Below are 23,613 nucleotides of genomic sequence, written 5' to 3'. Positions count from 1 at the left end.
AAGTATTTCTAGCTGGACTACCAGATTCTGTAACGGCTTTGTTCCCTAGGCCATCCGTCCGGTGGTAAACTCGCAAGATTTGTTTTTCTCGCCGTGTACATGTGTGCATCCGAACTAGACTGTGTTGTCTCTTTATGTCATATTACCCAAAATTTATGCATTCGGGTACATGCATAATTTTGTATCATCCGTCCAATCTCTGTCTCCCTCTCTTTCTCTCTCTCTCTCTCTACATATATACCTACCTATCTATCATACATCCAATCTCTATCTACCTATGATCTATCTACCTACTACCTACCTATCTATCTTACATATCTACCTATCTATCCATCCATTCTCTCTCTACCTACGATCGATCTGTCTATCTATCTATCTATCTCTTACATATCTACCTATCTATCCATCCAATCTCTCTCTCTCTCTCTCTATCTATCTACATATATACCTACTTATCATACATCCAATCTCTCTCTACCTACCTACAATCAATCAATCAATCAATCAATCTATCTATCTATCTATCTATCTATCTATCTATCTATCTATCTATCTATCTATCTATCTATCTCTTACATATCTACCTATCTATGAGCGCCAACTCAGTAAGCTCAAACTGCCCAAGGAGCTGCTGATCCAGTTCTACAGAGGAATTATTGAGTCTGTCATTTGCACCTCTATAACTGTCTGGTTCGGTTCTGCAACCCAACAAGACAGACACAGACTTCAGAGGATAATTAGAACTGCAGAAAAAATAATTGCTACCAACCTGCCTTCCATAGAGGACCTGTATACTGCACGAATCAAGAAGAGGGCCGTGAAAATATTTGCAGATCCCTCGCATCCTGGACATAAACTGTTTCAACTCCTACCCTCAAAACGACGCTATAGAGCACTGCACACCAGAACAACTAGACACAAGAACAGTTTTTTCCCGAAGGCCATCACTCTGCTAAACAAATAATTCCATCAACACTGTCAAACTATTTACTGAATCTGCACTACTATTAATCTTCTCATCGTTCCCATCACCCATCTCTTTCCATTTATGACTGTATGACTATAACTCGTTGCTGGCAATCCTTATGATTTATATTGATATATTGACCATCAATTGTGTTGTAAATGTTGTACCTTGATGAACGTATCTTTTCTTTTATGTACACTGAGAGCATATGCACCAAGACAAATTCCTTGTGTGTCCAATCACACTTGGTCAATAAAAAAATTCTATTCTATTCTATTCTATTCTATTCTATTCTATTCTATTCTATTCTATTCTATTCTATTCTATTCTATTCTATTCTATCCATCCACTCTCTCTCTCTTTCTGTCTCTCTCTCTCTCCATATATAGCTACCTATCTATCATACATCCAATCTCTCTCTATCTACCTACAATCTATCTATCTATCTATCTATCTATCATCTATCTATCTATCTATCTATCTAGTTATGTTTATGTAGTGTTTGTTGGCGGTGGTGACCCTTTGAGAGCTACATGTAACGAAATTTCATTTTAATGGATCAATGTACATTCAAAGTGACAATAAAGTTTATTCTAAGTTCTAAGTCTAAGTCTTCACTCTGCAAAAACGTCCTTGAGAGAAATGCCTGTTGCGAAATCAAGAAGGGGCAGAAGGCATTGACCCTGGGAGACAATTTCTCCATAGGGTGGGTGGGCCTAATGCCTGAACAAAACACTTCAAGCCAAAATGCAGGCCCATTCCTTGGATCAGTGATCCGTGTTCATACCGTCTGGACCAGGGGTCTCCAACCTTGGCAACTTTAAGACTTATGGACTTCAACTCCAAGAATCCCTCAGCCAGCAAAGCTGAAGTCTTAAAATTGCAAAGCTTGGAGACCCCTGGTCTGGACGACTGCAACACGCTCTCTGCAGGGCTACCCTTGAAGAGGGTTGGAAGGGAAATCCACCTACCTGGTTCAGTTCCAAGCTGCGAGAAATACGCTGGAAACAACCTGGAGGCTGATTGGAAAGAAAGTTTAAGGGTGAACAGAGCCACACAACACACAAAGATAGCGTGCAGTTCTGGGTCAGCTGAACAACTGACTGAAAGAATGGATGGATTTTTGTAGGTTTCTGTGACTTTGAAGTTTGAACTGTTCTGCAGGTGGTGCAATGTTTAAAATGCCCTTTGGAGATTGTGGAATGTAGTGAGCTCTGTGCCTTCTGCTAAACCAGGGGTCTCCAACCTTGGTCCCTTTAAGACTTGTGGACTTCAACTCCCAGAGTTCCTCAGCCAGTTTTGCTGAGTTGAAGTCCACAAGTCTTAAAGGGACCAAGGTTGGAGACCCCTGTGCTAAATGGTAGTGGGTTAATCCTATTGTGTCCTGAAGGCTCGTGTCCTGTTCGGAGAATTTGGGTGGAGGAGAAGATCGATTTTAATCCCATCCTTCGAGGTGAAGGTTTTTTGTTTGTTTGTTTTTAATTTTTTTTAAATTTGAATTTATATCCCGCCCTTCTCCGAAGACTCATGGTGGCTTACACTATGTTAAGCAATGGTCTTCATCCATTTGTATATTATATACAAAGTCAACTTTAATTGCCCCCAACAATCTGGGTCCTCATTTTACCTACCTTATAAAGGATGGAAGGCTGAGTCAACCTTGGGCCTGGTGAGACTTGAACCTGCAATAATTGCAAGCAGCTGTGCTAATAACAAACAGACTTTCTAGATTGGCACCAAATATCTGCTGGGGGTGCTATTAAGAAAGTCTGAGTCTGCTTTCTGGCTTTAAGAGCATGTTTCTCCATTTTTCCTTTGGGATTGCAGAGTACAGATTAACAGACTTGGAAGGGACCTTGCAGGTCATCTAGTCCAGCCCCTTGCCCAAGCAGGAGACCCTACAGCATTCCTGACAAGATGACAGCCCGGTCTCTTCTTGAAATCTTCCAGGGATGAAGCTCCCACAACTTCTGAAGGCAACTTCTGTTCCATGGGTTGATTGTTCTCACTGTCAGGAAATTCCTCCTTATTTCCCGGTTGAATCTCTCCTTGTTCAGTTTCCATCCATTGTTCCTTGTCTGGCCTGCAGGTGTTTTGGAGAATAGCTTGACCCCCTTCCTCTCTGGGGTAGCCCTTCAAATATTGGAAGATGCTCTCCTGTCTTCCCTGCCCAGTTCCTGCAGCCGTTCTTCGTATGTTTTATAGCCTCCAGTCCCCTCATCATCCTGGTTGCTCTTCTCTGCACTCTTTCTACAGTCTCAACGTCTTTTTTATAGTGTTGGGACCAAAACTGGATGCAGGACTCTAGGTGTGGCCTTACTAAGGTCTTACTAGGTCATAGTAAGTAATACCACTTTATAGAGGGGTATTAGTACCTCCCTTGATCTTGATTGAGATGCATCCTGAGATCCGACTAGAACGATGGGGAAATTCAGCACGAGGACCTCCTTAGCTGTGGGAAAGTCTGCTGGCTTTTTCCTGTTGCAATCTTTACACCTGTTTGAAACCAGATCTAAGAGGGTGGGGGGCAGAACAGCAAGTTCGCTCTCCTTATCGCATTCTCAATCGCTTTTCCTCTCGAAAGCGTCGAATTACGGGCCAGATGCGACCGGCCGTGAGTAATTCATTCCTTTCTGTAGAAAAAAACAACAACATTTGGGATGTGTCTGATTTTCGTCACCGGTTCCGGCCTCTTCTTCTTTTTCCCTGGAGTGGCAGCCGATGCAAAGCAACCGATGGGAAAGGAAGTAATATATAATATAATGTAACAACAGAGTTGGAAGGGACCTTGGAGGTCTTCTAGTCCAACCCCCTGCCCAGGCAGGAAACTCTACACCATCTCATTCAGATGGTTATCCAACATTTTCTTAAAAATTTCCAGTGTTGGAGCATTCACAACTTCTGCAGGCAAGTCGTTCCACTTATTAATTGTTCTAACTGTCAGGAAATTTCTCCTCAGTTCTAAGTTGCTTCTTTCTTTGATCAGTTTCCACCCATTGCTTCTTGTTCTACCCTCAGGTGCTTTGGAGAACAGCCCGACTCCCACTTCTTTGTGGCAGCCCCTGAGATATTGGAACACTGCCAATATAAGACCACACCGCCCTGGATTTCTGATTTTGTCCGCTGGGTTGGCCTGATGCTTTCTCTGCAGGGGCCGTTCCATTCCAAAGGCTGTACAAGGAAATGCCTGCAGGGATACTACTTCTCAGGGGACATAGAACAACAGAGCTGGGAGGGACCTTGGAGGTCATCTAGTCCAGCCCCTTGCTCAAGCAGGAGACCCTATACCAGGCGTCTGCAAACTTGGCTCTTTTAAGACTTGTGGACTTCAACTCCTACTCAGCCAGCTTTAAATCCACAAGTCTTAAAAGAGCCAAGTTTGCAGACCCCTGCCCTAGACCATTTCAGATGGGTGGCTGTCCAGTCTCTTTTTAAAAATCCTCCTGTGATGGAGCCCCCACAACCTCTGGTGGCAAGCTGTTCCGCTGGTTCATTGTCCTTACTGTTAGCAAGCTTCTCATTTCTAGGATGCTTCTCTCCTTGGTTACTCAGTACTCAGATTAACAGAGATTTAAGGGACCTAGTTAGTCATCTAGTCCAACCCCCTGCCCAAGCAGGAAACCCTACACCATTCCAATGGTGGGTTTCAAAATTTTTTACTACCGGTTCTGTGGGTGTGGCTTGGTGGGCGTGGCATGGCTTGGTGGGCGTGGCAGGGGAAGGATACTGTAAAATCTCCATTCCCACCCCACTCCAGGGGAAGGTTACTGCAAAAATCGCCATTTCCTCCCAATCAGCTGGGATTCGGGAGACAGAGAATAGATGGGGGCAGGGCCAGTCAGAATTTTTACTAGCGGTTTTCCGGACTACTCAAAATTTCCACTACCGGTTCTCCAGAACTGGTCAGAACCTGCTGAAACCCACCTCTGCACCATTCCTAATTGATGGCAGTCCAGTCTCTTCTTGAAAGCCTCCAGTGATGAAGCTCCCGCAACATCCAAAGTCAACTTCTGTTCCATCAGTTGATTGTTCTCACCGTCAGAAAATTCCTCTTCATTTCCAGGTTGAATCTTTCCTTGTTCAGTTTTCCTCCATTATTCCTTGTCTGGCCTTCAGGTGCCTTAGATAATAGCTTGACCCCTCCTCTCTGGGGCAGCCCCTCAAATATTGGAACTATTAAATATTGGAATATTGTTCTTAATGCATGTTCAGTTTTTCTTTCTCGCTTCTATGTTCCTGGATTGTTTTATTTTTATTAATCTGTAATCTCTTCCAAGAGGGTTTCTAGTTAAGGACTGTAACTGCTGTGAAAAATGAAGAGGACATACAAGTGGTCAGAGGGCAGTGAATTCACACACAAGGATTTTCCTACTGGCTACTGCCAAGTATTTCAAAACAAAAGAGACCACGCTAATCTTAGAAATAGAATAACAGAGTTGGAAGGGACCTTGGAGGTCTTCTAGTCCAACCCCCTGCTTAGGCAGGAAACGCTACACCACTTCAGACAAATGGTTATCCAATCTCTTTTTAAAAACTTCCAGTGTTGGAGCATTCACAACTTCTGCAGGCAAGTCGTTCCACTTATTAATTGTTCTAACTGTCAGGAAATTCCACCTTAGTTCTAAGTTGCTTCTCTCCTTGATTAGTTTCCACCCATTGCTTCTTGTTCTACCCTCAGGTGCTTTGGAGAATAGTTTGACTCCCTCTTCTTTGGGGCAGCCCCTGAGATATTGGAACACTGCTATCATGTCTCCCCTAGTCCTTCTTTTCATTAAACTAAACATACCCAGTTCCTGCAATCATTCTTCATATGTTTTAGCCTCCAGTCCCCTAATCCTCTTTGTTGCTCTTCTCTGCACTCTTTCTAGAGTCTCAACATCTTTTTTACATCGTGGCGACCAAAACTGGATGCAATATTCCAAGTGTGGCCTTATCTTGCTCTCGAGTTGTGCAATTCCGTTCCCTCAGGAGCTCCAAAGCTTCAGCTGGTTTAGCTTCCCTTTGAAAAATTTTTGAGCCAACTAACCTTTACCGAACTGCCTTGAGTTTTCACACCCCCGGCTATCAACACCTTAGTTTCCCTGCGCAGCCTGGCATGCCTTATTTTAAAATATTACTTATTTTAGGAGAATCCCCTCCTGTTGTGTCTCGTCCGATCTCACCACAGCCGGGGTCTTCTTAACTTAACATAACATATAACATAACATAACATCAGAGTTGGAAGGGACCTTGGAGGCCTTCTAGTCCAACCCCCTGCCCATGGAGGAAACCCTATACCATCTCAGTCAGATGGTTATCCAACATTTTCTTAAAAATTTCCAGTGTTGGAGCATTCACATCTTCTGAAGGCAAGTCGTTCCACTTATTAATTGTTCTAACTGTCAGGAAGTTTCTCCTTAGTTCTAAGTTGCTTCTTTCTTTGACCAGTTTCCACCCATTGCTTCTTGTTCTACCCTCAGGTGCTTTGGAGAACAGCCCAACTCCCACTTCTCTGTGGCAGCCCCTGAGATATTGGAACACTGCTATCATGTCTCCCCTAGTCCTTCTTTTTGTTAAACTAGACATACCCAGTTCCTGCAACCGTTCTTCATATGTTTTATCCTCCAGTCCCCTAATCATCTTTGTTGCTCTTCTCTGCACTCTTCTTATCTGCTTCCGAACACGGAGGAATGTCCTAATATGCCTCCTGGCCCCAGCCCTGGCTCCATGCCCAGACAGGCTGAAGAGGAGGAAGTGCCTCCAGCCCCCAGCTCTGGCTCCATGCCCAGGCAAACGGAGCAGCTAGACCCCTCCCCCTCCTCCACAGCATGTGAGCCTGAGGAAAGTTTACTCCCAACAACAGCTGATTGGAGTGACCCTCGCATCAGAAGACTGGATAGGCGGAGGCAACAGAAGGAAGGGAGGGGCAGGCCTTAATGAGTGCTGAGTCATGGAGCCACACCCCATGGCCTATATAAAGGATCTGCTTTCTGGCAGTCTCTGAGTCAGGCAAAGTCTAAAACATATCTTGCTGAAGTCACTTACTGGTCTCCTGCCTGCCCTGAGGACTTTGCTAGGACTTTGGCAGAGCTGCAGAGGCACGCCTGATTCGGACCCGGCCGTCAGCGGAGGAGTGGGACACGACACCTCCAACAAAACAGACATTGCTAAGTGTCTGTAGAGATTCTCAGCCATCCAGGTCACGGTTGTCCCAAAGTTGCTTTTTTCAGGAGGCAATTGGATTTGCTGGTTTTTTCTTTTGAAGACGTTTCGCTTCTCATCCCAGGAGCTTCTTCAGCTCCGACTGGAGGGTGGGGAAGGGAAGGGTTTATACTCCTTGCAGACAGCTGGTCATTTGCATCCTTTTAGAGGGTCTTTGAGGCCACTTGGAGGTTTATCTTTGTCCTCAGGGTCCCCTGAGTGGTGCAAATGGTTCCTGTAGCCTGCAATTTTTTTATTTTTATTTTTTAATTATTATTATTTTTTTTGCATTTATATCCCGCCCTTCTCCGAAGACTCAGGGCGGCTTACACTATGTTAGCAATAGTCTTCATCCATTTGTATATTATATACAAAGTCAACTTTTATTGCCCCCAACAATCTGGGTCCTCATTTTACCTACCTTATAAAGGATGGAAGGCTGAGTCAACCTTGGGCCTGGTGGGACTTGAACCTGCAGTAATTGCAGGCAGCTGCTGTTAACTGCTATTTACTGAATCTGCACTACTATTAATCTTCTCATAGTTCCCATCATCAATCTCTTTCCATTTATGACTGTATGACTATAACTTGTTGCTGGCAATCCTTATGATTTATATTGATATATTGATCATCAATTGTGTTGTAAATGTTGTACCTTGATGAAGGTATCTTTTCTTTTGTGTACACTGAGAGCATATGCACCAAGACAAATTCCTTGTGTGTCCAATCACACTTGGTCAATAAAAATTCTATTCTATTCTATTCTATTCTATTCTATTCTATTCTATTCTATTCTATTAATAACAGACTGTTTTAGCAGTCTGAGCCACCAGAGGCCCCTATGGATTGGATTTCCAGAGGATTCAGGGGTGGGAGCAGGAATGGATTTCTAGAGAAAAAACTGCAGACTACAGGAACCATTTGCCCCATTCAGGTGACCCTGAGGACACAGATAAACCTCCAAGCGGCCTCAACAACTCTCTAAAAGTTTGCAAATGACCGGCTGTCTGCAAGGAAGATAAATCCTTCCATTCCCCACCATCCAGTCAGAGCTGAAGAAGCTTTTTGGATGAGAAGCGAAACGTCTTCAAAGAAAAAAACAAGAAAGTCCAGTTGCCTCCTGAAAAAAAAGCGCCTTTGGGACAGACATTGCTAAGCATCTGTTCTTCATTGGAATAAAAGTGCTAATACAGGTGGCTGAGGGATTCTGGGAGTTGAAGTCCACAGATGTTGAAGCTGCCGAGGTTGGACATCCCTGCTGACTGAGGAATTAGGAATAAACAGAGTTTTTTTTTTAATTTGCATTTATATCCCGCCCTTCTCCGAAGACTCAGGGCGGCTTACACTATGTCAAGCAATAGTCTTCATCCATTTGTATATTATATACAAAGTCAACTTTTATTGCCCCCCCAACAATCTGGGTCCTCATTTTACCTACCTTATAAAGGATGGAAGGCTGAGTCAACCTTGGGCCTGGTGGGACTTGAACCTGCAGTAATTGCAAGCAGCTGCTATTAATAACAGACAGTCTGCTGAGCCACCAGAGGCCCTGAGTTGTTAATGCCTGGAATGCACTACCTGACTCTGTGGTCTCTTCCCAAAATCCCCAAAGCTTCAACCAAAGACTATCTACTATTGACCTCACCCCATTCCTAAGAGGTCTGTAAGGGGCGTGCATAAGAGCACCAGCGTGCCTACCGTTCCTGTCCTAATGTTCCCTTTGGTTGTATCCAATTTGTATGGTTATTTCATGCTTATACTTATATATACCGTTGTGTTTGACAAATTAAAAAAAAAAAATTCTGGGAGTTGAAGTCCACTCATCTTAAAAGTTGACCATTTTAGGAAAACCCTGTTCTAAAGCTTCACATGGGTAGTTCACTCACCCTGTTTGTATGCCAAAGTCTTCCACATTTGCTGCTTCTCTGTTTTGATGAAGAAGGTTTTCTCTGACCTGAGGAAAAACAAAACAAAACTTACCTGATGGCAAGGTAGCATTTGAACCTGTAAGGCTCACCTGTAAAGCTAAAAGCGGCTTTAGCCATTAAAATTGCTTTCCTCAAACAGGAATCCCAAATCCTGTACTGCAGCTCCCTCTAGTGGCTATCAAGGAGACAAGCAGCCATAAGATTAAAATACATTCGCAGGCGCTTCCTTGTAAGGTAAGTCCCGCACTTAAAACAACCACAATTGTTCCTAAGTGAGTTGTTAAGTGAGTTTTGCCACATTTTATGACCATTGTCAAGTGAATCTTCTGCACTTATTGAATTAGCAACACGGTTGTTAAGTGAATCCGGCTTCCCTGCGGAGTTTGCTCATCGGAAGGTCACCAAAGGGGATGACGTGAGCCGGGGACACTCCAACCGTCATAAGTACATGTCAGTTGCCAAGCCTCTGAATTTGGATCACATGGGGATGCTGAAAAAGCCGCAAGTGTGAAGCATGGTTGTGCCGTTGTAACTTCAAACAGTCACTAAACGAATGGTTTCAAGTCAGTTTTGTTGTTAGTTGCGAAGTCGTGTCCGACCCATCGCAACCCCATGGACAGCGTTCCTCCAGGCCTTCCTGTCCTCTACCATTCTCTGGAGTCCATTGAAGCTCATGCCGACTGCTTCAGTGACTCCATCCAGCCACCTCCTTCTCTGTCGTCCCCTTCTTCTTTTGCCCTCCATCGTTCCCAGCATTGGGCTCTTCTCCAGGGAGTCCTTCCTTCTCATTAGGTGGCCAAAGGATTTGAGTTTCATCTTCAGGATCTGGCCTTCTAAAGAGCAGTCAGGGTTGATCTCCTCTAGGACTGACTTGTTTGTTCGCCTTGCAGTCCAAGGGACTCATAACATAACATAACAACAGAGTTGGAAGGGACCTTGGAGGCCTTCTAGTCTAACCCCCTGCCCAGGCAGGAAACCCTACACCATCTCAGTCAGATGGTTATCCAACATTTTCTTAAAAATTTCCAGTGTTGGAGCATTCACATCTTCTGAAGGCAAGTCGTTCCACTTATTAATTGTTCTAACTGTCAGGAAATTTCTCCTTAGTTCTAAGTTGCTTCTTTCTTTGATCAGTTTCCACCCATTGCTTCTTGTTCTACCCTCAGGTGCTTTGGAGAATAGTTTGACTCCCTCTTCTTTGTGGCAACCCCTGAGATATTGGAACACAGCTATCATGTCTTCCCTAGTCCTTCTTTTTGTTAAACTAGACATACCGAGTTCCTGCAACCGTTCTTCATATGTTTTAGCCTCCAGTCCCCTAATCATCTTTGTTGCTCTTCTCTGCACTCTTTCTAGAGTCTCAGCATCTTTTTTATGTTATGTTTTTTATGTTATGTGAGAAGACTCGCAGGAGTCTTCTCCAGCACCAGAGTTCAAAGGCCTCCATTCTTTGGCGCTCAGCCTTCCTTATGGTCCAACCTTCACAGCCATCCATTGCAACTGGGAAAACCATAGCTTTGATTATACGCACTTTTGTTGGCAGGGTGATGTCTCTGTTTTATAGTACGCTGTCTAGATTTGCCATAGCTTTCCTCCCCAGGAGCAAGCGTCTTTTAATTTCTTGGCTGCAGTCCCCATCTGTGGCGATATCGGAGCCCAGGAAAATAAAATCTGTCACTACTTCCGTTTCTTCCCCATCTAGCTGCCAGGAATTGAGAGGGCCGGATGCCACGATCTTAGTTTTCTTAATGTTGAGTTTCAAGCCAACTTTTGCACTCTCCTCCTTCACAACAGTTCCCCTGCTTCATACTTATGACCTTTACCGCGCCCGAGGTCACGTGATCCCCTTTGGCGACCTTCCAACAAGCAAAACCAATGGGAAAGACGGATTCATTTAACAACAGTGTCCCTAACCTATCCACTGCGAAGGATTCACTTAACAACCGTAGCAAGGAAGGTCGTAAAATGGGAAACTCCCTTAACAAATGTCTCACTCAGCAGCAGAAATTTGGAGCTTCACTGTGGTGGTAAGTTGAGGACTATCTGTACAATAAATAAAATAAACCCTACAGCCTAAAAGGAACGCGGTGGCTCAGTGGCTAAGACACTGAGCTTGTCGATCGAAAGGTCGGCCGTTCAGCGGTTCGAATCCCTAGTGCTGCCGCGTAATGGGGTGAGCTTCCGTTACTTGTCCCAGCTTCTGCCAACCTAGCAGTTCGAAAGCAGGTAAAAAATGAAAGTAGAAAAACAGGGACCACCTTTGGTGGGAAAGGAACAGCGTTCCGTGCGCCTTTGGTGTTGAGTCATGCCGGCCACATGACCACGGAGACGTCTTTGGACAGCGCTGGCTCTTCGGCTTTGAAACGGAGATGAGCACCGCCCCCTAGAGTCAGGAACGACTAGCACGTATGTGCAAGGGGAACCTTTACCTTTACCTTACAGCCAAAATCTTGGCCTCCAAATCTTCCAAAACAGAATGTTGAACAGCTCCGTCGGATTAACACCTTGGCCTTCATTCTGTTAAAGTTTCTAGTCCTCTTTGAGTGACAAAGTTCAGCCTATTGAAAGGTTTCTCCCTGCCCGCCAGGTCAAAACCAGTAAGCCAGCGGGATGCTCGTTACTCATTGTCCCAACCGGTCCCATAAATGGGTAACGATCCTTTCCTGGTTTCTTCCTAAGGGTTTGCCCAGTGTTTACCCAGAAAGTCCTTGAATGGGCAACACCTTGAACTCAGCACACCTGACTCACTTCTCCGCGCACCGCCATAAAGTCATATAACTTGGGACGCCTATAAAACCTGGGCAATCACGGCCGCCTCTTTTTCAGACCAAGGACGGCCCGGGAGGACCGGTCGTTTAAGTGAGTGTCTGTTTTGATAGCCTGCAGGTGGGGTGGGGTGGAGGAGACCCCAAAATGGGTCCCTGTGGCACGAAGAACAGCAGGGTGTGGGATTGATCTGCAAATGGCTTTCTGGAATTTGCAGATCATGAAAATTGCCTGCAAAGATCATTCATCTGCAATGAATGCAAATTGGATCGGTTGGAGGGCTTTTCTCCTGGGGTGGGGTGTGTGCAGCTGGGACGATTTTGGGGGGACCCTTCAAGTCCATGGAAGCGTTAAGAGGCCCCCCCCTTCTTGTCTCTTTTTCCAGCTCGGGTTCTGAGCAACCTGCGTGAAAATGGAAGGCGTCTTTTACCAAAAGTTGCTCTTTGTTGTAGCCATTGCGCCAGGCGTCATGACAGGTAAGCAGAGCACTGCATCCAACAGGCCAGGTGCAAGTTGGGGTTCATTGTATGCAAATGAGGATTATGCCCAAAAGTGCTTTTTTCCCCAAGAGGCAACTGGACTTTCTGGTTTGTTTCTTTTGAAGATGTTTCTCTTTTCATCCAAGAAGCTTCTTCGGCTCTGACCGGATGGTGGGGAAGGGAAGGATTGATACTCCTTGCAGACAAAGCTGGTCATTTGCATCCTTTCTAGAGAGTCGTTGATGCCACTTGGAGGTTTGTCTGTGTCCTCAGGGTCACCCGAGTGGTGCAAATGGTTCCTGTAATCTGCAATTTTTTTCCTCTGGAATTCCATTCCTTCTTCCACACCATTTTTTTTGTGTTTATATTTATATCCCGCCCTTCTCCGAAGACTCAGGGCGGCTTACAGTGTATAAGGCAATAGTCTCATTCTATTTGTATATTTTTTACAAAGTCAACTTATTGCCCCCCCCAACAATCTGGGTCCTCATTTTACCTACCTTATAAAGGATGGAAGGCTGAGTCAACCTTGGGCCGGGCTTGAACCTGCAGTAATTGCAGGCTACTGTGTTCTAATAACAGGCTCTAACAGCCTGAGCTATTCCGGCCCATTTATTTATTTATTTATTTATTTATTTATTTATTTATTTATTTATTTAATTAAACTTTTATACCGCCCTTCTCCCGAAGGACTCAGGGCGGTGTACAGCCTGCATTAAAACAATTTATATACACACTAAAATAACAATTAAAAAACTTATTCCATAAAGGCCAAAATTAAAACCGTCCAATTGACCATATAAAATACCCAATAAAATACAATTAAAATTTAAAAATTTAAAAATTTAGCGTTTTAAAAATCAGGCCAGTCCCGCTTGGATAAATAAATAAGTTTTCAGTTCCCGGCGAAAGGTCCGAAGGTCAGACAATTGGCGTAAACTTTGAAGGGTACTCGTCCCAAATTGCACGGCTAAAAGTCTGTCGAGATTCTCTGTCATCCAGATCATCAGTTGCCCCAAAGGGGCTTTTTCCAAGAGGCAACTGGGACTGGTTTTTTTTTCTTTTGAAGACGTTTCGCTTCTCATCCGAGAAGCTTCTCCAGCTTTTTTTCAGAAGCTTCACAACGGAAGAAGCTTCTCGGATGAGAAGCGAAATGTTTTCAGAGGAAATTAAAAAAAAAACCCCAAGGAAGTCCAAGTTGCCTTTTGGAAAAGAACAATCTCTACGGAGCTTCTCCGTCAACCAGTTCAAGATTGTTCCAGAGGTGTCTTTTTTTTTCTTCTTCCAAGAAATAGAATAGAATTTTTATTGGCCAAGTGTGATTGGACACACAAGGAATTTGTCTTGGTGCAGATGCTCTCAGTGTACATAAAAGAAAAGATACCTTCATCAAGGTACAACATTTACAACACAATTGATGATCAATATATCAATATAAGTCATAAGGATTGCCAGCAACAAGTTATAGTCATACAGTCATAAGTGGAAAGAGATTGGTGATGGGAACTATGAGAAGATTAATAGTAGTGCAAATTCAGTAAATAGTTTGACAGTGTTGAGGGAATTATTTGTTTAGCAGAGTGATGGCCTTCGGGAAAAAACTGTTCTTGTGTCTAGTTGTTCTGGTGTGCAGTGCTCTATAGCGTCGTTTTGAGGGTAGGAGTTGAAACAGTTTATGTCCAGGATAAGCAACTGGACTTTCTGGTTTTTCTTTTGAAGACGTTTCTCTTCTCATCCAAGAAGCTTCCTCAGCTCTGACCGGACGGTGGGGAAGGGAAGGATTGATATACCATGCAGACAAAGTTTGGTCATTTGCATCCTTTCCAAATGGGGATTATGACCATTATTACGGGTGGTCACCCAGTCAGCCAGCTGTTAAGACTGGATTTGGCATTTGTGTCCACCCTCGGGTAATGCTCGACTTACAGCCATTCGTTTAGTGACCGTTCCAAGTTACAACGGCACTGAAAAAACTTTTTTTTTATTATTTGCATTTATATCCCGCCCTTCTCCGAAGACTCAGGGCAGCTTACACTGTGTCAAGCAATAGTCTTCATCCATTTGTATATTATATACAAAGTCAACTTTTATTGCTCCCAACAATCTGGGTCCTCATTTTACCTACCTTATAAAGGATGGAAGGCTGAGTCAACCTTGGGCCTGGTGGGACTTGAACCTGCAGTAATTGCAAGCAGCTGCTGTTAATAACAGACTGCATTAGTCTGTTGAGCCACCAGAGGCCCTTCTTTTCTCCCTCCTTTCTTCTTCCTTCGTTCCCTCCTTCTTTCCTTCCCTCCCTCCCTCCCTCCTTCTTTCCTCCCTCCTCTTTCTTCTTCCTTCCTTCCTTTCCTCCTTCCTTCCTTCCCTCCTTCCTTCCTCCCTCCTCTTTCTTCTTCCTTCCTTCTTTCCCTCCTTCCTTCCTTCCTTCCTTCCCTCCCTCCCTCCCTCCCTCCTTCTTTTTTATTTATTTGCATTTATATCCCGCTCTTCTCCGAAGACTCAGGGCGGCTTACACTATGTCAAGCAATAGTCTTCATCCATTTGTATATTATATACAAAGTCAACTTTTATTGCCCCCCCAACAATCTGGGTCCTCATTTTACCTACCTGATAAAGGATGGAAGGCTGAGTCAACCTTGGGCCTGGTGGGACTAGAACCTGCAGTAATTGCAAGCAGTTGTGTTAATAACAGACAGACTTAGTCTGCTGAGCCACCATGGCGGTTTTTCACACTTACGACTGTTGCAACATCCCATGAGATCAAAATTTCAGGCGCTGGGCGACTGACTCACATTTATGACGGTCGCAGTGTTCGGGGCGGGGGAGGGTCACGTGATCCCGTTTTGCAAACTTCTGACCAGCAAAGTCAGTGGGGAAGCAAGGTTCGCTTAACAACGGTGTTGTGAACTACGGCGATTCGCTTAACAACGGTGTTACGAAGTGCAGTGATCGACTTTAACAACGAGTGGCAAGAAAGGTCGTAAAACGGGGCAAAACTCAGTGGAAAGAAGTCTCACTTAGCAACAGAAATGTTGGGCTCTGTTGTGGTCGTCAGTCGAGGACTACCTGCATGGAGTCCTTCCCAAGGACCTGGGAGAGGCAGATAGGGGTGTCTGATGGCGTTAAAGGTACTGTCGCTGGAATTATAAAAAAAATTATTAAAAAACTTTTATGCTGCCCTCAAATCTTGCCTAAAGGTGACTCAAGGTCAGAGGTCTCCGACCTTGGTCCCTTTAAGACTTGTGGACTTCAACTCCCAGAGTCCTTCAGCCAGCAAAGCTGGTCCCTTTAAGACTTGTGGACTTCAACTCCCAGAGTCCCTCAGCCAGCAAAGCTGGTCCCTTTAAGACTTGTGGACTTCAACTCCCAGAGTCCTTCAGCCAGCAAAGCTGGTCCCTTTAAGACTTGTGGACTTCAACTCCCAGAGTCCCTCAGCCAGCAAAGCTGGTCCCTTTAAGACTTGTGGACTTCAACTCCCAGAGTCCTTCAGCCAGCAAAGCTGGTCCCTTTAAGACTTGTGGACTTCAACTCCCAGAGTCCTTCAGCCAGCAAAGCTGGTCCCTTTAAGACTTGTGGACTTCAACTCCCAGAGTCCTCAGCCAGCAAAGCTGGTCCCTTTAAGACTTGTGGACTTCAACTCCCAGAGTCCTTCAGCCAGCAAAGCTGGTCCCTTTAAGACTTGTGGACTTCAACTCCCAGAGTCCTTCAGCCAGCAAAGCTGGTCCCTTTAAGACTTGTGGACTTCAACTCCCAGAGTCCTTCAGCCAGCAAAGCTGGTCCCTTTAAGACTTGTGGACTTCAACTCCCAGAGTCACTCAGCCAGCAAAGCTGGTCCCTTTAAGACTTGTGGACTTCAACTCCCAGAGTCCCTCAGCCAGCAAAGCTGGTCCCTTTAAGACTTGTGGACTTCAACTCCCAGAGTCCCTCAGCCAGCAAAGCTGGTCCCTTTAAGACTTGTGGACTTCAACTCCCAGAGTCCTTCAGCCAGCAAAGCTGGTCCCTTTAAGACTTGTGGACTTCAACTCCCAGAGTCCCTCAGCCAGCAAAGCTGGTCCCTTTAAGACTTGTGGACTTCAACTCCCAGAGTCCTTCAGCCAGCAAAGCTGGTCCCTTTAAGACTTGTGGACTTCAACTCCCAGAGTCCCTCAGCCAGCAAAGCTGGCTGAGGGACCTCTGGGAGTTGAAGTCCACAAGTCTTAAAGGGACCAAGGTCGGAGACCCCTGACCTAGGTGGTTCACACTCAATAAAAACAAGACAAAACCTTAAAACAATAAATAGAAAGTAGTCCTCGATTGACGACCGCAATTGAGCCCCAAAATTTATGTTGCTAAGTGAGAAATTTGTCACGGGAGTTTTGCCCCATCTTACGACCTTTCTCGCCAGAGCTGTTAAGCGAATAAGTGCAGTTGTTAATGCAAATTAATCAAGGAGAGAAGGAACCTAGAATGAAGGAGAAACTTGCCAACAACGAGAAGCAATTAACCAGTGGAACAGCCGGCCACCAGAGGTTGTGAGTGCTCCATCATGTGAGACTTTTAAAAAGAATCTGGATAGCCAGTTGTCTGAGATCGACTGAGCTTGTCGACCAGAAAGGTCGGTGGTTCGAATCCCTAGGACAGGTTTCCTGCATAAGCAGGGTGTTGGACTAGATGACCTCCAAGGTCCCTTCCAACTCTGTTATTCTGACTAACTCCTTCCCGCCTCAGGCCTAGAGCTGTCCATCAACGCCAACACCGCGGGCTACGAACTGGCGACCGAAGCGGGCCTGACCCAGTCACTCTGGTGCGCCGTGAAGCATCCCAGCCAGGATGAGGAGCTGCGGTGGCTGCGAGGAGACCAAGAAGTGATCCTGCAGGAGGGGAACAAAGTGAACGCCAGCAACGTCTGCATCTCCCCCGTCACTGACGAGGACAACGGCGTCTCCTTCACCTGCCAGCTGGCCCGGGACAATTCCGTCCAGATTTCTGTCCTGCTGAACGTCGCCTGTGAGTGGCGGTTTAAAAAAAATTTTTTTTTTAATTGGAAGTTGTATGAAGAAGAACATAAGGTAAAAATCCAGCGGGTTCTGACAGGTTCTGCAGAACCGGTAGCGGGAATTTTGAGCAGTTCGGAGAACTGGCAAATGCCACCTCTGGCTGGCCCCAGAGTGGGGTGGGAATGGGGATTTTGCAGTATCCTTCCCCCTCGAGTGAGGAGGGAATGGGGATTTTGTAGTATCCTTCCCCTGGCACGCCCACCAAGCCACATCCACCAAGTCACACCATGCCCACAAAGCCACGCCCACAGAACTGGTAGTAAAAAAATTTGGATTTCACCACTGAATTAAACACTAAGGCAAATGAGCAGAAAGAAAAAAAGAAATAGGGGGTAAAAGAAAGACGGAGGGAGGGAGGAAAAGGGGACAGGGAGGGAGGAAGGAAGGAAAAAAGGGAGGGAGGAAGGAAGGAAGGAAGGAAGGGAAGAAAGAAAGAAAAGAAAGAAAGAAAGAAAGAAAGAAAGAAAGAAAGAAAGAAAGAAAGAAAGAAAGAAAGAAAGAAAGAAATGGGAAAATACAAACTAGAAGAATAAAACAGCAGAAAAGGAATTTTTAAAAAGGAGAAAGAAGGAAGGAAGGAAAGAGGAAGGAAGGAAGGAAATGGGAAAATGCTAATGCAAAGTAGTAGAAAGAAAAAGCAGAAAAAGCATTTTAAAAGAGGAGAGAGGGAGGAAAAGTCTTTAGTCTTTGTAATTATTTATATTGTATTTTCCCATTTGGATCCATTGGCTTTAGGATCACGTTGAATATCTATTTGCTCTTTGTGTCCATGCTGAGGCTTTGCTGGGAAGGGCACCTGGCCGGGGGGGGGTGGGGGTGGCGCCAAGGTAATTCTGCCCAAACCTGGGTTTTCTTTGCTGACCCGTCTGCTGGCGCTCCACAGACGCCCCCATCCTAACTGGGGAAGACCCTCCCGGCATCCCCGCCGAGTGGGATGCGACCCTCGATTGCCGTGTCAAAGCCAACCCTCCTGCTCAACTTACCTGGCTGAAGGACAACCAAAGCCTGAGCCTGGAGGACTCCCGCTACTGGATCTTCCAAACCAGCGAGCTGTTCCAGCTGACCATTAAGCAGCTCCAATCCTCGGATGGAGGGATATACACCTGCGTGGCTCGCTCTCCGCGTGGAACGAGCCGTAAGGATTTCCACCTGGTCGTCGAAGGTACTGTGTTCAGTATGTCTTCTTCCTCCTGTTTGCCTCACAACAACAACCCTGTGAGGTGGGTTGGGCTGAGAGAGAGAAGGACTGGCCCAAAGTCACTCAGCTGGCTTTCATGCCTAAGGCGGGACTAGAACTCACCCTCTCCTGGTGATTGGCCCAAAGTCACCCAGCTGGCTTTCACACCTAAGGCGGGACTAGAACTCACCATCTCCTGGTGATTGGCCCAAAGTCACCCAGCTTTCATGCCTAAGGCGGGACTAGAACTCACTGTCTCCTGGTGATTGGCCCAAAGTCACCCAGCTTTCATGCCTAAGGCGGGACTAGAACTCACTGTCTCCTGGTGATTGGCCCAAAGTCACCCAGCTGGCTTTCATGCCTAAGGCGGGACTAGAACTCACCATCTTCTGATGATTGGCCCAAAGTCACCCAGCTTTCATGCCTAAGGCGGGACTAGAACTCACTGTCTCCTGGTGATTGGCTCAAAGTCACCTAGCTGGCTTTCATGCCAAAGGTGGGACTAGAACTCACTGTCTCCTGGTGATTGGTCCAAAGTCACCTAGCTGGCTTTCATGCCAAAGGCGGGACTAGAACTCACCGTCTCCTGGTGATTGGCTCAAAATTACACAGCTAGCTTTTGTGGTTAAAGTGGGACTAGAACTCACTTTTTCCTGGTGATTGATCCCAAAGTCACTTAGACTGTCTTTTCTGCCTAAAGCGGGACTAGAACTCACCGTCTCCCAGTTTCTTGCCTGGTGCCTTAACCACTAGATCAAAACGACTCTCCGACCTAGGAAGTATGGCTACCAAACACTTTTCATAGAAAAGTGCAAAGCCAAAATAATTGTTTTTTCTACTTTGAGCTTAATGTGCAGATGCCCTTCTGTCTTTTACGTCTTTAAAAGGGGAATTCATGAATGCCAGCCAAAGGAAAGGACTGGGTTTTGTCCTAAGACAGCTACTATGAGAAGCAGAAATAGATAGCTAATGAATCACATCAAATTAGTTTTCCTTTATGATTTGGCTGGAATCATGCAAACCTAAAGTTTTAGTCATTAAACTATTTGTGGGTTCAGGACCTTAAATTTAACACTCTGGATTTATGTATCAAACAGTCTGTGACATTCACATTCACATGCTAGCTTTGCCTTAGTTCTGATGTATTTTTTTTTAAATACAAGGGTACGTCTCCCCACATAAATTTGTACACAAGTCTTTACGTCAATCAATCAAAATACAGCTGGAAGGGACCCTGGAGGTCCTCTAGTCCAACCCCCTGCTCGAGCAGGAGACCCTATACCATTTCAGATAAGTGACTGTCTTCTTTAAAGCCTCCAGCGTTGGAGCACCCACAACTTCTGGTGGCCAGCTGTTCCACTGGTTAATTGTCCTCACTGTTAGGAACTTTCACCTAAATTCCAAGTTGCTTCTCTCCTTGTTGAGTTTCCATCCGTTGCTTCTTGTCTTGCCTTCTTGTGCTTTGGAGAATAGCTTGACCCCCAAATCTTCTTTGGGGCAGCCCCTCAAATACTGGAAGACTGCTATCATGCCCACCCCCCCAATTCTTCTTTTCTCTAGACTAGACATATCCAAATCCTGCAACCGTTAAACTTCTTTTAGTTTCCAGGCCGTTAATCATCTTAGTTGCTCTTCTCTGCACTTTTTCCAAAAGTCTCAACATCCTTTTTGTAATATGGGGACCAAAACTGGATGCAGCATTCCAGGTGTGGCCTTACTGAGGCTTTAGAAAGTGGTGCTAATACTTCACCTGATTTTTGATTCCCTGCCTTTGTTTATGCAATGAAGAATTGGATTAGCTTTCTTGGCTGCTGCCGCACACGGCTGACTCATGTTTAAGGGATTATCCGCTAGGACTCCAAGGTCTTTTCGCTTAATGACTGCAATGATTCACATAACGACTGTTGCAAAAAGTTCGTAAAATCGTGTGATCCCGCACGACTTACAACCATAATTCCAGGCTCAACGATGGCCGTAAGTCGAAGACTACCTATACTCTTGTACTACCTGTACTAACCAATTTCGTTGTATACATGATGTACAATGGCAATAAAGGCTATACTCTACTATTGCAATCCATAAAACATATGAAGAACGGTTGCAAGAACTGGGTATGTCTAGTTTAATGAAAAGAAGGACTAGGGGAGACATGATAGCAGTCTTCCAATCTCTCAGGGGCTGCCCCAAAGAAGAGGGAGTCAAACTATTCTCCAAAGCACCTGAGGGCAGGACAAGAAGCAATGGGTGGAAACTCATCAAGGAGAGAAGCAACTTAGAACTAAGGAGAAATTTCCTGACAGTCAGAACAATCAATAAGTGGAACAACTTGCCTGCAAAAGTTGTAAATGCTCCAACACTGGAAGTTTTTAAGAAAATGTTGGATAACCATTTGTCTGAAATGGTGTAGGGCAGTGGTTCTCAACCTTTATAGTGCTGCGACCCCTTTAATACAATTACCCATGATGTGGCAACCCCTTTAATACAATTACCCACAATGTGGCGACCCCAACCATAAAATTATTTTCATTTTGAATTTATCGCGCCTGAAGCCGTCTTGGCTAGCGATCTGAACTGCTTGCGATTGCCTTGAGGACGGAGGCATTAAAGCGGAGACTCCTCCCCTATTAAGTTTATGGCGCCTGAAGCCAGATTAGGCTAGCGATTGGGAGTGATTGCAGCTGGCTTGAGAGGGAGACATCGGAGCAAAGATTTCTCTCTCTTTTAATTCATTGCGCCTGAAGCCGAATTCGGCTAGCGGTTTGAAGAGCCTGCAGCTGGCTTGTGGAGTCAACCATTGGAGCGTGATTCTTCGACTCGCAAGTATACTTCCCATATTTCCGATGGTCTTAGGCGACCCCTGGCAAATCGTCATTCGACCCCCAATGGGGTCCCGACCCACAGGTTGAGAACCGCTGGTGTAGGGTTTCCTGCCTGGGCAGTGGGTTGGACTAGAAGACCTCCAAGGTCCCTTCCCACTCTGATATTATTATTATGGAAGTTAGCTCTTGGTGCCTGTTGAATGTCTTCCAGGGAGAAAACTGCCTTTCCCCACCGAAGCGGTCATCGCTGCTGGAGTGGTCCTGTCCCTCATAGCTCTCTTCGGTCTTGCGGTTCGATGGAAGAAGATCACACAGGTAGGAAGGCTGGAAGATTGCTCTGAGTCATTCAGAAGCATCTGGCAGAGGCGAAGAATCAGGATCACATGAATCCTTAACCCAGTTCGGTTCTGGTTAAGCTGATTCATTGCTCATGTCTACACACAAGAATCTAGTCCAGGGGTCTCCAACCTTGGCAACTTTAAGGCTTGTGGCCTTCAACTCCCACAAACTCTAAGAATTGAAGTCCACAAGTCTTTAAAGTTGCCAAGTTTGGAGACCCTTGTAATCTAGTCAACTAATGGTCAGCACTATTTTGGTGCTAGACAAGAGTCAATGGAGTTCCAGAGAGGTTGGGTTTAGACCGTTGGTGGGAAGGTAACGATTCGAGGCTGAGTCCTCTCTTGACTCCACCTCCCACCCACCCACCCCCAGGCTCTGCCCCTTCTTCTCCGACAATATCAGATATTGGATATCGAACACAGTGCCCAGCATCACTTATTTTGTGTGCTGGGAAGCCATCCGAATTGTGGAGGGAAATCAATCAACCCAGCCACGAGGATCGAGAGCTTGAAAAGAAGAAAGAAAAAATGGAACACGTAGAACCTGGGAAAGTGTGCCTGTGTGTTTATATGGATATGTAGATGGATGGATCGATCGATGAACAGATGGACAGAGAGAGGGGAGAGAGGGAGAGAGAAACAGGGAGAGGATGGATGGATGGATGGATGGATGGATGGATGGATGGATGGATAGATAGATAGATAGATAGATAGATAGATAGATAGATAGATAGATAGATAGATAGAGGCAGAGAGGTAGATAGTTAGACAGATGTATAATGATGGATGGATGGAAAATAGATCTATCAATCAATAGACAGATAGATAGATAGAGATAGGTAGACATGATAGAGGAGAGAGAGAGAATAATGAAGAGAGATAGATAGATAAAATGATAGAGATAGAGATAGATAGAGATAGACATGATAGAGGGCAGAGAGAGAGAGAGAATGATGAAATAGATAGATAGATAAAATGATAGATAGAGATTGAGATAGATAGATAGATAGATAGATAGATAGATAGATAGATAGATAGATAGATAGATAGATAGATAGATACAGAGAGGTAGGTAGTTAGACAGACAGATGTATAATGATGGATGGATGGAAAATAGATCTATCAATAGATAGATAGATAGATAGATAGATAGAGATAGGTAGACATGACAGAGGAGAGAGAGAATGATGAAATAGATAGATAAAATGATAAGAGATTGAGATAGATAGATAGATAGATAGATAGATAGATAGATAGATAGATAGATAGATAGATAGATAGATAGATAGAGATTGAGATAGATAGATAGATAGATAGATAGATAGATAGATAGATAGATAGATAGATAGATAGATAGATAGATAGATAGAGGCAGAGAGGTAGGTAGTTAGATAGACAGACAGATGTATAATGATGGATGGATGGAAAATAGATCTATCAATAGATAGACAGATAGATAGAGATCGGTAGGCATGATAGAGGAGAGAGAGAGAATAATGAAGAGAGATAGATAGATAAAATGATAGAGATAGAGATAGACATGATAGAAAGGAGAAAGAGAGAGAGAGAGAATGATGAAATAGATAGCTAGATAGATAAAATGATAGAGATTGAGATAGATAGATGGATGGATGGATGGATGGATGGATGGATGGATGGATGGTAGGTAGACAAACAGACAGACAGACTAACTCCTGTAATTAGCCATAGCTTTGTGGGGCTGAAATCTACACAAATTGTGGTAGAACTCAAAGGAAAGCTGTCCCTCCTGAGGTCTCCTTTATCGCAAGGGAATGTGGCCGTTCTTCCTACAGGCCAAACTGTAGCCTTTGGCAGTGCAAGAGGCCGCCATGGGCAGGGGCTGTGGGGTGGGGGTGGGGAGTTCAGGGAAAAGCCCCGGATGTGCTTGTTCCTATTTTTAAG

General features: G+C 45.0%; 1 protein-coding gene across 2 annotated transcripts in view; it reads left to right on the top strand.

The window, feature by feature from the left end:
• Positions 1-23,613, top strand: part of TMIGD1 (transmembrane and immunoglobulin domain containing 1) — a 36,007-nt gene that overhangs the window by 5,562 nt on the left and 6,832 nt on the right. The window contains exons 2-7 of one of the 2 annotated variants that reach the window (XM_058163979.1): positions 9,215-9,309; positions 11,755-11,934; positions 12,227-12,317; positions 17,028-17,306; positions 18,240-18,576; positions 21,564-21,667. In XM_058163979.1, coding sequence (XP_058019962.1) covers positions 12,254-12,317; positions 17,028-17,306; positions 18,240-18,576; positions 21,564-21,667 — 784 coding nt within the window. In that variant the 5' untranslated portion in view covers positions 9,215-9,309; positions 11,755-11,934; positions 12,227-12,253. The remainder of the gene's footprint in view (positions 1-9,214; positions 9,310-11,754; positions 11,935-12,226; positions 12,318-17,027; positions 17,307-18,239; positions 18,577-21,563; positions 21,668-23,613) is intronic. The other variant, XM_058163978.1, reaches the window with a different exon arrangement.

This window comes from Ahaetulla prasina, chromosome 1 (assembly GCF_028640845.1).
Source record: "Ahaetulla prasina isolate Xishuangbanna chromosome 1, ASM2864084v1, whole genome shotgun sequence".
NCBI lineage: Eukaryota > Metazoa > Chordata > Lepidosauria > Squamata > Colubridae > Ahaetulla > Ahaetulla prasina.
The sequence above is the reverse complement of the archived record's forward strand: the minus strand, read 5'-3'. Positions and strand labels throughout refer to the sequence as shown.